The sequence below is a fragment of the Chionomys nivalis genome, chromosome X, assembly GCF_950005125.1.
Source record: "Chionomys nivalis chromosome X, mChiNiv1.1, whole genome shotgun sequence".
Classification (NCBI taxonomy): domain Eukaryota; kingdom Metazoa; phylum Chordata; class Mammalia; order Rodentia; family Cricetidae; genus Chionomys; species Chionomys nivalis.
The window spans coordinates 25,794,481-25,809,450 of record NC_080112.1 but is presented as its reverse complement, the minus strand read 5'-3'; the positions used below and the strand labels follow the sequence as shown (position 1 = coordinate 25,809,450).

Genomic DNA, 14,970 nt, shown 5'->3' with positions numbered 1-14,970 from the left:
AAGTGTCTTTATCACTACGCTCAGCCATTATTACCTGTCTATTGGTGTTTTGGGACAAAACCTCACAGCATAGCACAGCCTAGCTTGAATTCACAGCCATCCTCCTGCCTCAACCTTGGGAGTGCTGGGCATGCTTCAGCCTCCTAAGCACTGGGTTTACTCTCATGGGAGAGATGGGGTAGCCAGGACTGGCCATCTATAGGGCCCAGTATGGCGGTGATAACTAAGGTCTAAAGCTTGTCTTGGCTATCAATCTGGTTGAAGTGTTGTCAGAAAAATATTCTTCCCAGCTTTGATGTTGCAAGACAGGTATGTAATTACTGTCTTCAGGAGGTGGAGCCAGCATTTGAAGCCAGTTTGGACCACATGAGACATTACATGTGCACTTACCTCCATTTAGGCACCCCAAAACCTCAAACTAATGTGTTTTCTTATCCCCCCCCCCCCTTTTTTTTTTTTTTTTTTGGTTTTTCGAGACAGGGTTTCTCTGTGGTTTTTGGAGCCTGTCCTGGAACTAACTCTTTTAGACCAGGCTGGTCTCGAACTCACAGAGATCCGCCTGCCTCTGCCTCCCGAGTGCTGGGATTAAAGGCGTGTGCCACCACTGCCTGGCCTTTCCCCGTATTTTCTGTTGTTAAGATAGGGACTGTGTAGCCTGGGCTGTCCTTAAACTTGCAAACTCTCCTACCCCAACCTCCCAAATGTTGGAATTCCAGGCATGGTGGCAATGCCTGCTCCCTGCACCTTTTTGTCTTTTCCACCATCTTGAATACCTTTGTTGAATACCTCATATACCTTGTCAGTTTCTAAAGTGAGCCTGCAAGGAAAAATTTGAGTATCTCCCTTTCTCCTTCATCCCCACGCACAGCACTGAGGTTTGGCGCGCTTACAGGCTGCCCATCTGTAGAAGTTCCTGACTCTCCTCCTGGCTTCTCTGAACAGCAAATGGAAGGAGCAGCAGCAGCAGCAGTACACAGAGCACCCCCGGGGAAAGCACAGCACTTTGGCTGCTCAGGGGCCGGCCCTTAAGTGGGTTCATTGCTTTTGCTTGTAGGTGGTTTCCTTCTAGGCTCTCATTCTGTTTGGCCCTCTGAAATCTGTTCCATTTCTTCTAAAATTGTTATTCCACCTAGCCTGCAGGGGCCATGTTCACTGAGCAAAAACAAGAACAAGAGACTCAATGCCAAAGTTAAAAGCGCATCAAACACGCCTAGACATTATTTATTATATGTCACAAACCTACAGACCCCTCAGTAAACCCTCCTTGGGGCCCGGCCCCAGCAATCTAAAGCTGAAGACCTGGGGTGCAGGTGGCAGGGATGGGGCTAAGTGGGGACTGGCTCTGAAACTGGGGTAGTCCCCCAAAGGGAAAACTGTGTGGGAGGGACAGAGGTCAGGGCTGAACCGGCTCAATAAAAAAAAATCCCATAAACAAATGAGGGGTACAATACACTTTTGCTACCCTTCCTCCAGGCCTCTGCTTTTTGGGGGAGACTTTTTTCCCTGGGCTAGGAAACAGTCTGGACATGCCCTTTCTTTACCATTTTCTGTAAGTTGGAGAGAAGTAGTATTAGGGTAGTATTTTGGGGTGCCTAGACTGGGTCCACACTAATTTCTATCATCTCCCCAAAGTCCCTTAAGGCAGAAAAGGCAAGATCTCCCCAAGGGGTGAGGATCTAAATCTCACTCTTAATCTAGGTCTAGAAAGTCAAAACCACAAGGTTTTAAAATCTGTTCCCTCCCCAAGAACAAGGTCGGCACAGAGCTGTCATAGGTCAGGTCCCAGGTTGGTCCTAGGTTAAGGCAGGGAGTTTAGAAACAGTTCCTCCCTGCTGAATGGAATGCTTGCATGGGATGGTGCTAAGGGTCAGGGCTGAGGCTGAGGCCTCTACAGGGAAATTGTCCATACCTGAAATACCTGTGCTGGGCCTTTCCTACAGAAAAGGGGCGCCTGTCAGGGGAACAGGCTGGAACATACCCTTACTTTGGTTCCTTCCCAGAGCAGGGCAGGGGGCAAAAGGGAGAGATAAGGTTGAACCCTCTAGGGGTGGGACACCATCATTTTTATTTTTCTTCCTCCAGTACCAGGAAAAGCTGGCCTGGCAATCCCCAGAGAAGGAATGGAGTAGGATCCTGGCACCTCCTTTCCTTGGGAGACCTGTTTATAAGGGTCCCTAGTGGCCAGGGGCACAACCTTATCCTGGCAGGAGTAGGGCCAGGGGAATGACTGTGATTCTCAGATGAACCAAGCTTTCACAGCGCTCTCCTGCCGTCTCCCTCAAAAATACCTGTGCAGGGTGGTTCCTTTGGAAAAGGGGCAGGGCCTCACCTGATTCCTCCTCCTCCTCCTTGCCTACTACAGGGGTGGGGCCTGATTGCAACTCCTCTTCCCCCAGATTTCCTGGACAGGGCAATCTCACAGGAGGGTAGGTGAAAGGGTCTCATCCAGGCTTGTCCTCCTTCCTTGGGTGGGGAAGTCCAAGGGGAGGAGTGAGGCCTCATCAGGACTCCTCCTCCATGCTGAAGCTGCTGCGCCGGCTGCTGGCCTTGGACACAGCCGGGGATACTGAAGAAAGTAGGGGGTCAGAGGCAGCACGCAGTGGGGACAGGGCACCCCCTGACAATCCTCCCACGACCCCCTCCTCCTCCATCAGAATGTCCTCTAGCCCTAGGTGGAAGGGGTCTCCCAGGTCCCCCAAGTGGTCGCTGGGAAAGTGCAGGTCCAGAAGGGCATCCGAGGGTGGTGCTGGAGGCTGCTGCTGAGGCGCACTCTGGACAGGTCCCCCTGACACATGAAATGTGGTTGTGCTCGGTCTGCTCTCCTCCTCAACGTCCAGCTGCTCTGCCTTGAGGCTGTCGGAGACGGAGCTAGTGGCTAGGGAGAGCAGTCCTGGGGTCGGAGGCACTGGCAGACCATGGATCTGGGCCTGCAGTTCTAGCTCCTGCAAAAAGGAAGGAGTGGGTGCAAAATAAGATGGGGTTCAAAGTCCCTCATGGATAGAGGAGTGTACTCATGAAAAGGGCAGGCTACTAGGTTCCAATGCAGCCTCTGAACTCCAGAGTCCCAATCTGCACAATGGTACAATGGCGTGTTATTCCACACGGCTGTTTCTGTGAATTAAATGTGTTAGAGGGCATACAGCGCTTGTTCCAGTACATAAGATACATGCCATTCGCATTAGCAAATATTCATTGCTACTATTTTTAATTATTTAGAGAATCTCTCTCTTTCCTTTTTTTTTCCCAAACAGGGTCTCACTATGTAGTTCTGGTTGTCCTGAAACTTACTATGTAGACCAGGTTGGCATTGGAATCACAGAAATCTGCTTCCCTGGGATTAAATGTGTGCCACCATGCTCAGCTGAAAATCTCCCTTTTTACTTATTGAACTTGCTCTGTAGACCAGGCTGGCCTCGAACTCAGAGATCTGCTTCCCAAGTGCTGGAATTAAAGGCATGTGCCACCACTACCTAGTCAGATTTATGGGTGGTTAGCTGGCATGTATATGCATCATGTGTATAGTGCTTGTGGCAGCCAAAAGAGGACATCAGATCCCTTGGAACTGGAGTTACAAATTGTTGTGAGCCACAATTAATAATTTTTTTAAATTACAGTCTCACTATACAGCCGTGGCCCTTGATCTCACAGATCCACCGGTTTCTGATCCACCAGTACGCATTAAAGGTGTGGCCTACCATTCTAGGTATCCTTATTAGTCTTGTTAATGGTGTTCTAATTACTTATTATTTCCATCATCATTTGAATTGAGCTGCCCAAAGGGAAAACTTGTCCGTTCTCTCTCTGCCTCCACCTGCTGGAAGTTTCAGTCACCCTCACCCTTTTCTCCCCTCCGCCCCCCCCAAACCTGAATGCGAAGCTGCAAGCTTCGGTTGGCTTGCTCCAAGGATCGCTGCCGGCTCTCCAGGTCTTTGGAACGCTGCTGCTCCTTCTGTAATTTGCGGATGTAGTCCACAGATGCCTTTAGGATGGTGCCCTTATTCCAGCGCATCTCCCTGTGGGGCCCAAGAGGGAGAAAAGACCGAGTGCTGCATATGAAGTCTCTTAGGGGACTGTACCAGGTAGATGGAATATCTGACCACATCACAACTTGAGGTAAACCAAATGGTTAGAATGCTTACAAAACCCCTCTGCTTGCAATCTTCTACTGGTGGTCATTATACCCTAAAACCTGAAAGCCCTCTGTACCATGACCCCTTCTGCCTCCTTTCCCCCACTATAGCCAAGGTTGGCCTCTTAGTGTTCACATGGGAAACAACTCTCATCTCAGACTCTGTACTTGGATACAACCTTCACCCGGAGCACTCTCTGTTCACCATGTGGCCCCCTTAATCTCGTCCATCCCTGCTAGGGAAGAAAGAACACGGGGCCTTCCACACAGTAGGCAAGCACCGTGCTTAGCTATAAGCACAGCTCCATGTTCAGGCTCTCTACTCAAGCATTTGTCAGCTGAGGCCTGTTCAGTCCTATGCTCCTCACACCCTGCTTTGCCTTCCCAACATTCGCCCATTCTCCTTTGGTTGTTTTTAAAAAGTTTTGCTGAGATCTATTTACTTCTATGTGTATGGTGTTTCGCCTGCATGTATGTGTGTGCTTCAATAGTGCCTGCCTGTGGCCCACGGAGGCCGGAAAAGGGTATCGGAACTAGAGTCATGGACACCATCTGGGTGCTGGGAATCAAACCCAGGTCTTCTGGAAAAGTAGCCAATATTCTTAACTGCTGAGTCATCTCTTCAAACCCCACTGTGTTATTCCTGTTGTTTTGAGGTTGACCTCAATCAGTAGATCCCCCTGCCTCAGACTGACGAGTGTTGGGATGACAGGCCCTGCTCCCTTCTGTTCATTATGTTAAACAACCCTCATTAGAACATGTGTCATAAATTCTACTTGTCTTTTCTTTTTTGGTTTTACAAGACAGGATTCCTCTGTGTAACAGCCCTGGCTGTCCTGGAACTCACTCTGTACACCAGGCTGGCTTCAAACCCACAGAGATCCACCTGCCTGTGCCTTCTGAGTGCTGGGAGTAATGGCGGGCGCCCGGCAGGGTTGTAGTTGTCTCAACTGTCTACATGCTCCAACTAAAGTATCAGATCCAAGAGGACAAGGGTCTTCTCCTTTGTGCCCTCTGGTATGCTCAGAGCCTAGCAGACTACCTGCTACAAAGCAAAGGCCGAATAACTAAATCCTGAGTAAGCAAAAAAAAAAAAAAAAAGCACTGAATGACTGGAACACTTGTGTTCAACAGGGTGCAGATAGGACAAACTGACATGCCTGTTTGCAGTCTGAGGGGCTACAGTCCCCCAGCTAAGAAAAGGCAGAGAGCTCTTTCCGGGGGAGGTATTGTTTTTTTGATGCAGAGTCTCACTCTGTAGCCCAGGATAGTCTAGAACTTATTATGTAGCACAGGCTGGCCTTCAACTCATGGCAATATTCCTGCCCCAGCTTCCCCAGTGCTGGAATTACAGGTATGAGCCTCAGCATCTGGCTTAGAGAACTTTTGTCTGGGCAAGACTACATGGCAGACACCAAGGAACAACTTTCCTGGTCCACAGTGCTTGTTCCACCTCCCATTGGCCTGGGGTCCCCAGCCCAGACTCACGGATCATTGGACTTGGGGATGAGGGTGCCCAGCTCTTTGATCCTATCGTTAATGTTGAATCGCCTGCGTCGTTCAACTTTCAAGAGAGGGGGAGAAAAAGAAAGAGTAGGAAAGAGTCATCAATGGGTAAAAGAAAGAGAGGAACAGGGGTGCTGGGAGGCTCCCCATGGAAGGTGGCCCTTGAAGCAAGGAGCACGGCAGGGCTGAGTGGCAGGTGGGCAAATGCGCCTGCTCTGGGGCTTACTTAGGTTGTGATTGTCTTTCTTCTGTCGCTCCTTCAAAAGGGCCTTTGCCTCGGTTTCTGGAAGAGAGTGAGGGTGGATATCAGGGCTTCTGGATACAGGAAGCAGAGTCCCTGAAGATGCAGAGTTAGGGACTAGTGGGAGAGGGACAGAAGGTGCGACTTTTCTTAGAGACGGGGGGGTCTTGCTTTGTTGTCCAGGCTGGCCTTGAACACCTGACCTAAGCCATTCTCCTTCTCAGTCTCCAAATTAGCTGCAACTAGAGTTTGGCCACAGAGCCAGACTTGGAGGGATTTTTTAAAAAGTAGATTTATTTTTATTTTCTGTGTATGGGTGCTTTGCCTTCACACATGAGTGATACCACATGCATGCCTGGGACCCAAAGATGTCCAGAAGAGGGCTCTGAATCCACTGGAACTGAGTCACAGATAGTTGTGAGCAGTCATGGGAATCAAACCCAGGTCCTCTGCAAGAGCAGCCAGTGCTCTTAACTGACTCGCTGACCCTGACGTCAACAATGATGATGATGAATGACAACTTCAATTTCTTCTTCTTCTAATTCTTCTCTTCCTCTTCTTCCTTCTTCTTTTCTTTTCTTCTTTCTTCTTCTCCTCCTTGTCTTCTTCTTTTTAAAGACAAGGTCTCAATATATAGCTCATACTGGCCTTAAACCTTCCATGTGCTGGGACCACGATCATGTACCACCATACCTGTTGACTGCTTTCAAAGATGTCTTGAGCCAGGCATGGTAGCTCGTGCCTATAATCCCAGCATTGTGAAGGAGAGGCAGGAAGATCGCTCCAAGTTCAATGCCAGCCTGGGCTATATAGAGAGTTCCAGAACTGGGCATAGCTCTGTAATTTCAGCACTCAGGAGGCTGAGGCAAAAGAGCTGTTGGAAATCTGAGGTCAGCCTAGGCTACAGAGTGAAACTGTGTCTCAAAAAAATAAACAAAATGCCTTTCTTCGCTAGTTTTTTTTTTTTTTTTAAATGAAAGCATGGTGGCACAGGCCTTCTGTTGCACCCAAGAGGAAGTCAGAGAAAATGAGGTGAAAGTAGGACCAAGAGTCACATGAGGGAAAAAAAGGGGTGGGGGGAGCAGTTGGCTTTGTTTCTCTCCTCTGTGGTACTTCGGATGGAACCTAAGGTCTTCAGATACTAACCTACCCTCCAAGCCCCAGCCTCAACCTGTTTCTGAAAAGCTCAAACCCTCTCCCTAGAGTCAGGTCTAGCTCCAGACCTGGCAGTGACAGGGTTTGACTCAAGGGACAGGGTGGGATACAGGGCCAAGACCCTAGCACTTACCAGAGATCTCCCGTTTGATATTAGGCAGCTCGGCTGGACAAGAGTTGCTGACAGTGATGGCCGGCGTGGCCACTCCTTGGCTGCTGTACACATCAAGCAGATTCCCTGACACAGGCAGCTGCGGACACCAAAGGCACAGCACAGCCTCCTCAAACTCGGGCTCCTGATCCTCACATATTAAAAGCCAGAGCCCTCTAATGCAAGGATCGGGGATTCCAGGGGACCCCTTTTCCTTCAGGGAAGTGTTACATGGTACTTAAGAGCAGGAACAGAACCAGGTGAACTTACTCTGGTTTGTAGGGGTTGGGGTCCACCCACCCAGCCCCTCAAATGCCTCAGTGATCTTTCTGAAGCCCTTCTCCAAACCAACTCTTGGGCTGGCTCTGAGAAGAAAAATGCTGGAAAATCCCAGCTCTCAGGTCTGTCAATTCTGGTCTGACATTCCAGGCTGTTAGCTGCTTCCAGCACGGCATTCCAAGCCAGCATTCTTGGAACACTCCAACTCAGTCTTTTCAGACCTTGGTAAATTATCATGGCAACATGCCACCCAGAATCTGGCTTTCTGGAGAGTTCCAGCTGAATTCCCAGCTTTAAGTGTGATCACTACTTTAAAAACCATAAGCTCCTACTGGCTCACCCTCACACTGATACCTCAGGTGGTCTAGTCTAACTATTTCACAGCCGGTGCAGCCTCTCTCTTACCATGCTAGACACAGCCCTAGCCCTTGGTGAGCTGTCACATACTGAAACCCCTTTGAGGCTTTCAGATCTGCCTCCTAACCTCTAGCTGTGTCCGAAACAGTGAGAAGTTAGGATAAAAGTAGAACTTTGTGTGTGTGTGGTACTGAGTACAGAACCTAGGACCTCATCACAGGCTAGGCAAGCACTCCTCCACTCGGCTGCATCCCCAGCCCCAGACCATTATCATTTCTATATAAGGTGCTAGGCTCCTGGTAAGTTGGGAAAAGCCATGAGATTAACTTGCCAAGGCATGCTCTAGAATCAGATTGTTATAATGGTAGCTCTCTTGCTCTGGAAAGTTTTATCCATTTATGAGGACCCAGCCTCTTGGCCCAATTCATCACAAGGGACTTGGTACACTCCAAATAGTAGTACAATGTCCAAACACTTGTTATAACCCAAGCCTTTGGTTCCGATTACTACACGGTAGTACCGGAATCCCTTGGGATACTCAAACTGCTACATGATTCCCACTTCTTAGTCCTCAGCAGAGCACAGCCCAAGTGCCCAAGTAATAGTATGTCTATAAACGCTCCACACTGTATGTCTAAGTCTACCAGGGCCACCTCTCCATGAAGTCCAACAAAGGCCCAAGGGCAGTGGTGGGTCTAAGCCCCATTCTCAATATAAGGCCTCTCTCTCAATCTTAGAATAATAATGCATGGCAAGGGTCACTCATATACACACAGCCAGTGCGGGTGTGGTCTTAGTGACAGAAGAATGCCATAGTTTTCAGACCACCTCCCTTTGTAGGGCCTCACCGTGCTGGGGAGCTGCAGCCCTGCAGTGCCTCCGGGAAGATAGCTGAGCATCTCATCGTTGTAACTGGACTCTAGGCTGATGATCTCATCAATGACATCATCAATCTGGGGGAAGAAGTAAATACTGTACAGGATTAGAAGAACTGGGAGGGGAGGCTGGGGGTGGCAGTACTTAATGGTAGAGTGCTGGCCTGGCGTGTGCAAGGCCCTGGGTTCTATTCCCAACACCCAGCGTTCACACACACACACACACACACCACCACCACCACCAACAACAACAACAAAACAACTGGACGAAGGGCATAAGGGAAGGTTACCGACAGACTCTTACCTCCTTCTCTGAGCTGGACCCAATGGTGAGCAGTGCCATGGGGCTGTTAGGAGCACTGCCTGTAGGGCCAGTGGCATGGGCAGTTTCAGGGGCAGGAAGTGGCTGGGCACTGGTAGGCCCTGGTGGTGGGGTGAGGGCCTGGGAAGCCAGCTTGGGCCCAAGTGTGGTAGACAAGTACTGTTTCACCTGCTGCCGGCGAGCTTGCTGCAGATGGTAGCGGGTGGGGTTCTCCAGGTGGGTCTGAACCTGTGAAATAAAAGAGAGGGAAGGCGAGGAGGCACAAAAGAGAAATAACTGAGCCCCAGCCTGACCCTGTAACTCAACGAATTTTAGGCTCATGTGGACAAACTGGGCCTAAGATTGGAGAACATCTCAAAAATATTAGTGAATCTGCCAAGACCCTAAACTTCTTTTCCCATAAATCCTTGAAAACCTCCAAAATCTCCCCGAGCTAGTAAGTTCTCTCAAGTTTCTAGTTCACGCTGTCAGAGTCCTCAGAGTCCCTGCTAAGTGTGATACTACCCAATAGAACCAGAGACTCTCCCACATATGGCTTTCCTACATATCCTCACGAGTCCAGAAGAAAACCTAAGAGATCATCAGCACACTGGCACACTATCATGACCTGTCCTTAGAACCACATGGACGCTGTCCAAAAGTCACCTGGACCCCAGGCCACCCCTTAGCTCCTAGGACCGCTTCTCAGTCACTAACTCCCAGAACTTCTGAATCTGTCCTTACCTTGAGCACCTCCCTGGGCACCTGAGCAGGGGGTGGACGACCCAATGTGTGGCCACCAGCGGACACACCAATCACAGAGATGGCTGGGGAGGCAGGTGCAGGATTGGGGAAGGGAGCAGCTGCTGCCTGTTCCCGCCGCTCACGCCTCTCCTGCTCCTGGGCCTGGGCCCGCATCAGCTGCTGACGCAGCAAGACCCGAGATGAAGATGATGATGACATGGCAGGGGTCCTGGAGCCCCCTGCAGAAGACGATGCAGACAGTGTAGCTGGAGTGGTTGCTGTGGCCTGCAGTGATATTGGGAGGCTGCGGAAAGGGAAATATGGGGTCACAGGTAAGCTAGAAGTCTCTTTTCAAGCCTAAGGGTCAGTCTGTGCTGGACTAGATCGAGAAACTGTCTTGTTCTGTGTTCCCAGACCACAATGTATGGGTAGGAAACATAGGTACCAGGCCTGGATGTGGGCCTCAGGAGACGCTGGAACCGGACAAAGCTCCATCACTCAGAGGTCACAGTCTGACCATTTGTTTCAGGGGAAATAAGACTGTGGCCTTCAGTCTTAATGCTGAAGCCTCAGTTGGAGCAGGTTCACAGAGTAAGTGCAGAAGTTGGGCTCTAAGAAAAGGAGTATCTTGGGAGGCAGAGGCAGGTGGATCTCTGTGAGTTCGAGACCAGCCTTGTCTGGTCTACAGCCAGGACAGCTAGGGCTACACAGAAAAAAAAATCCTGTTTTTTTTTTTTTTTTTTTTTAAAAAAGTTTCACCCGGCAGTGGTGGCGCACGCCTTTAATCCCAGCACTCGGAAGGCAGAGGCAGGTGGATCTCTGTGACTTCGAGACCAGCCTGGTCTACAAAGTGAGTTCCAGGACAGCCAGGACTACTACATAGAGAAACCCTGTCTCGAAAAACAAACAAAAAATTGGGGGCTGGAGAGATGGCTCAGTGGTTAAGAGCACTGGATGCTCATTCAAAGGACCCAGGTTCAATTCCCAGCACCCACATGGCAGCTCACAATTGTCTGTAACTTCAGCTACAGGAGGCCTAACATTCATATATATATTATATATATAATATATATATGTAGGCAACATATCAGTGCACAAAAAATAAAAATAAAATTATTTAAAAAAGTTTTTAGTTTGAGCACTCGGGAGGCAGAGGCAGCCGAATCTCTGTGAGTTCGAGGCCAGCGTGGTCTACAAGAACTAGTTCCAGGACAGGCTCCAAAGCCACAAAGAAACCCTGTCTCGAAAAACCAAAAAAAAAAAAAAAAAAAAAAAAAAGGAAAAGGAGTTTCTCTTACTAAAAGCTGGTGAGCTCACGTGGATCTGAAGCTGGAGTGAAGTGGGAACACGAGAGTTGCTAAGCCTCATCTGGAGCTCCTAGAAGTGGGCAGCAGGCTCCAGGGCCCCAGACTCCACTTCCTCCCTGCCCAGGCAGGGTTTTGCTGCCAGGAGCCAGTTAGTTTTGAAAATCTCAGAGGTTTCACAATCCTCTCTTCCTGCCCCTCTTCCAGGTCCCCTCCCCTTTCTAAGCGCCCCGGCCGATGACTCAGCACATTTGGTCTTCCACCCACTAGACTGGAAGCTCCAGGGCTGGCGGGGGGGGTGGGGGGGGGGCTTGCCAGGTGTGCGGAGGGCTGAACAGGGGCTGCACGGCCCTACCCCCTGGAGGGCGGGAGCTTAGGAAGGCCACGCCCATCCACGCAGCCAGGCCTGCGAGAATTACCAGTAGGGAAAACAAGGTAGGGCAGGGTGAGGGCAGGCCAGAGACGAGCTGGCTTGCCCACCTGCTCTCCACCTTCGGGCCTCCAATCCCAACACAGGGAAAATACAGGCTGCTGAGAAGGAGAGAATGGGTTGGGTGGGCTCAGAGGGCCCTTGGCCTTCAAGTGGGGAGGGGGACCGGGGGAAGGGTCAGTTAAGCCAGGCCTACCTGGAGCGGAGGGGTAGGGGTTGGCTTTTGAGCTCGTAGAAGCTGTCAGGGTCAAGGATGTTTTCTAATTCGATGTCAGCAACAATCCCGGATTCCGGAAGCAAAGAATTGAAGCTAAGGGTGGAGGGAAGGAAGGAGCGGTGGTCAGCGACTGCGGGAGCTCTAATGCCCTCCCTTCCCCAGACCCTGAGGCGGGCGGGCTCCCACACACAAGTCCCATATCCTTTCCCTCTTCCCATTCCTCACTGCTACCCACAGGCCCTTAAGGGTCAGAACAATAAGAATGCTTGGATCCCAACTCCCTCGCTCCAACAACCACAACCTGGGTTTAAGAGGGGGAATGAAGAGGACTTTGGGAATGACAGTTCACTTGGTAGAAGGACTCCAGGCTTTGCATTCAGAGTTCTCCCAGCCCCCAAACCCCCTACTGTTTTGCCGACAGCTGAATGTGAACCCAAGTCTGTATACATGCACACAGAGCAAGTACAGGCACCCCTCAGGCTGAGAGTCCATTGTAACACAAACTGAATGCATCACAAAGAGCACTGGGCTCCCTCATTTACTTTGCATCAGGAGCTACCACTCTGCAAAGGAATTCCAGCCTCAGTTCATAGGCTGCTGATACCCATCCAAATATAAGAACTGAATGAGGAAAGGCTCCCCTCACTCCGCCGGTGAGCATCTTCAAAGACCAAGTCTGAGTGCAGGATCCGCCTGGCCACACGAGCATCATTCTTAGCTAAGAAGAAACTGCCCTGTCTCCTCCTACTTTTTAGATCGATCAAAACACACACCCGTTTTCAGTATCAACAATCACTGCCACACAAAACAAGCCTTATCTCCGATGAAGGAAGGAGGCTGAGGTCAGCCTAGACTAGATGGGGAGGCTTCCTCTCAAATTAGAAAGAAAAAGACACAGGAGCTGGAGTTTGCTTAGCATATAAGAGCCCTGGCTTCCACTCACAGCACAACATCACTCCCATTTAACTGTGCCAGCACTGTGACGGTCTGGGCTGTTAGAAGGAATCGAAGATGGTTCTGCTCAGGACTCCCTGCTGGGTATAAAGAGGACCCTAGTGTCCAGGCCCAAGACACATAGAGGGTGAATATGTATCCTTGTTGGAAGTGTACAGCCCAGTGGTACAGCACTTGCCCACCAAGTGTGGGGCTCTCGGTTCCACCCACCGCATCCCCAAATAATATTCACCCTTGAGTTTAGTCAAGTTTGGAATCCTGAAAGATTGTGACTTCGGTTGGTAAGAAGTCTCTCCCCTGTCTACCAATGGTCTTCTTCCCCTCCTTGCCCACAGATGGGGCTCTAAAACAACCCAGGAAGTTGGGAAGAGGAAGCCGGGAGAGTAGCTGAGTTCAGCACAACCCCGGGCAGAAAGGTGGCGGCCCCCTCCCACACTCCCACACCACTGGACATAAATTGGGGGAAAATGGGGACTGGAAAGAGCAAGGTTGTGGCCAAGGAAGAGCTGGAGTTTTCAAAGTAAGGCTGATGGAAGAGGATGAGAAGAGGAGAGACGGAGGACCCACCCAGCCAGGGATGGTGCAATCGGTACTCACTCCAGCTCTAGAGACTGATTCAAGATTACACCCGGGAACTGAGAGACAGGCTGGGAGGGCGAAATAAAAGGAAGAGGGGGTGTGTGGGTAGGGAGTGGGCAGGGCTGGCTGAGAGGCTAGGGTGAGTGGCAGCAGAAACAAGACCCTCCTCTGGGTTCCCAAATAAGGTTTGCGGCCTCCCCCACTCCTACGGCTAAGAGTGAACCATCTATCCCGTCTGCCCGGCCGCCCCGCATTTAAGCTCACACTCAAGACGCAAGAGGGGTTTCCACTATCCCGGCATTTCTAGACTGACTCGCGGACGGGGGGGGGGGGGCGCAGAAGGAAAAGGACGGGCCCATCAAGTTGCTCCGCTCGGTTATTCTCTCTCACACAACACACACATATCTGAGACTGCCCCCTAACCCCCCTCCACATTTGTTATCCCCCAAACACAGCGCCGGCGGCTACCGGCAGTCACTAAGTGCCCCAAACAGCACCTCTACCTCCCAGGATCCTTTCTCCCACACTAAAGGAAAAAGATTACAGGATTTCCTTAAAATCGGTGCCTCGCCTAACAGTGCACCCTCCAATTCATCCCTCTGCGACCGACTCAACAATTCCAAATTCAGCTTCTAACCAGTTTCCCAAGTTCAGCTACCTCGGACCAGTTTCTGTATACTCCACAATGTGCCCCGCTAGACCTGGGCAAGAGCCCCCCCAGATCTGACCCTGCCCTCCTCAGCAGACTCACTACTCTTTTAAGCTTTAGTCTAAGTGGGTCGGTACTAGATTTCTGAGGTGCCCACCCAAGATGGGCACCCCGACGTCCTTCAAGCCTAGGCCAAGAGTCTCCAATCCCAGTCCGGGGCCCCCCAATGTTCTGAGGTGAGTACCCAGGGAACCTCATTTGTCACTCCCGGCCCCAGGTGGCCCCGCACCTGAGCAGCTGGGCCGAGTCGGTTGGCCTGCGCTCTTCCAAAAGCACGAACACGGCTCGAGGGCCCTCCGCGCTGGCCTCTACGCCGTCCCGAGCTGACTCGGCTGCATGAGACATGACGCCCGGCCCCGGGCGAGCCCTGCCAGGCCGGTCGGGCCTTGGCCCGGTCCCCCTAACAAAATAAGAGTCCCCCTCCCCCCGCTCGCCACTGCCTCCTCCGTTAAGCCAAGGAGCTAGCTCTGCGCGGGCGGGCGGCGTCGGGAAGATGGGATGGGCCGTGAGTCATCACCCGCCCTGAACGGACCGACACCCCCCCAATCTAACCCCGAACGACCGCTCGCCTCCCCCTCGTCCTCTTCCCCCTCCTCCCTGGACTGGGGAAACTCCACAGGAAGTGACCGCACGGGGAATGGAAGTCTAGTAGGGCCATACCTCCTGAACAAGGCAGCCAATTGCTACCAGAAGATTCGAGGGTCCGCCCTAAACCACGACTTCGAGGCGTAGGGAACACCGGGTTTGCACCGCCCTTCGGAGAAGGGAGCCCTTAGGCCACGCCCTCGGCGGCGGAAGCAAATAGGCGAGGAGAGATTTGGTCGAGCCACGCCTTCATTTTTGCGTAGCTTCCTGAGCCACACCCCTCTTCTCAAATTACCCCCACGTTCCCCATCCCCAACCCCCATCCCCAGCTAGCTATTAAACTGAGTCTTGGGTTTTCTGCGCCTGCGTGGAAAGTCTGCAAGCCAAGCTTTTAGCGGAACCGCGCCGGCTCTCTTAGCCCAGGGTCATCCCAGACCGCACTCCAACCTCTATA

At 51.3% G+C, this 14,970-nt stretch overlaps 1 protein-coding gene across 4 annotated transcripts; it reads right to left on the bottom strand.

Annotated features, from left to right (window-relative positions):
• Positions 1-1,190: 1,190 nt before the first annotated feature.
• Positions 1,191-14,466, bottom strand: Tfe3 (transcription factor binding to IGHM enhancer 3). 4 transcript variants are annotated; one of them, XR_009056468.1, is made up of 11 exons: positions 14,161-14,466; positions 11,669-11,782; positions 9,739-10,042; positions 8,998-9,243; positions 8,667-8,771; positions 7,165-7,282; positions 5,862-5,918; positions 5,618-5,693; positions 3,866-4,013; positions 2,229-2,942; positions 1,191-2,194 (listed from the first exon to the last, which is right to left on the bottom strand). XR_009056468.1 is itself a non-coding variant. In XM_057759669.1 (10 exons), the coding sequence occupies exons 1-10, from the start codon at positions 14,274-14,276 to the stop codon at positions 2,502-2,504; spliced, it is 1,725 nt and encodes a 574-aa protein (XP_057615652.1). In that variant the 5' UTR covers positions 14,277-14,466; the 3' UTR covers positions 1,191-2,501. The 4 variants fall into 4 exon arrangements, 1 of the variants encoding a protein (XP_057615652.1); XR_009056470.1 differs by lacking the exon at positions 14,161-14,466 and adding an exon at positions 13,241-13,285; XR_009056469.1 differs by lacking the exon at positions 14,161-14,466 and adding an exon at positions 13,211-13,244.
• Between the last annotated feature and the right edge of the window lie 504 nt (positions 14,467-14,970).

Coding starts and splice junctions, on each gene's coding strand:
- Tfe3 (XM_057759669.1), bottom strand. CDS start 14,276: ATGTCTCATGCAGCCGAGTCAGCTCGGGACGGCGTAGAGGCCAGCGCG. Junction 7,283..8,666: donor GGCTGCAGCTCCCCAGCACG/GTGAGGCCCTAC, acceptor TGGTGTCCGCAG/CTGCCTGTGTCAGGGAATCT. Junction 4,014..5,617: donor ATCCCCAAGTCCAATGATCC/GTGAGTCTGGGC, acceptor TGGGCCCCACAG/GGAGATGCGCTGGAATAAGG.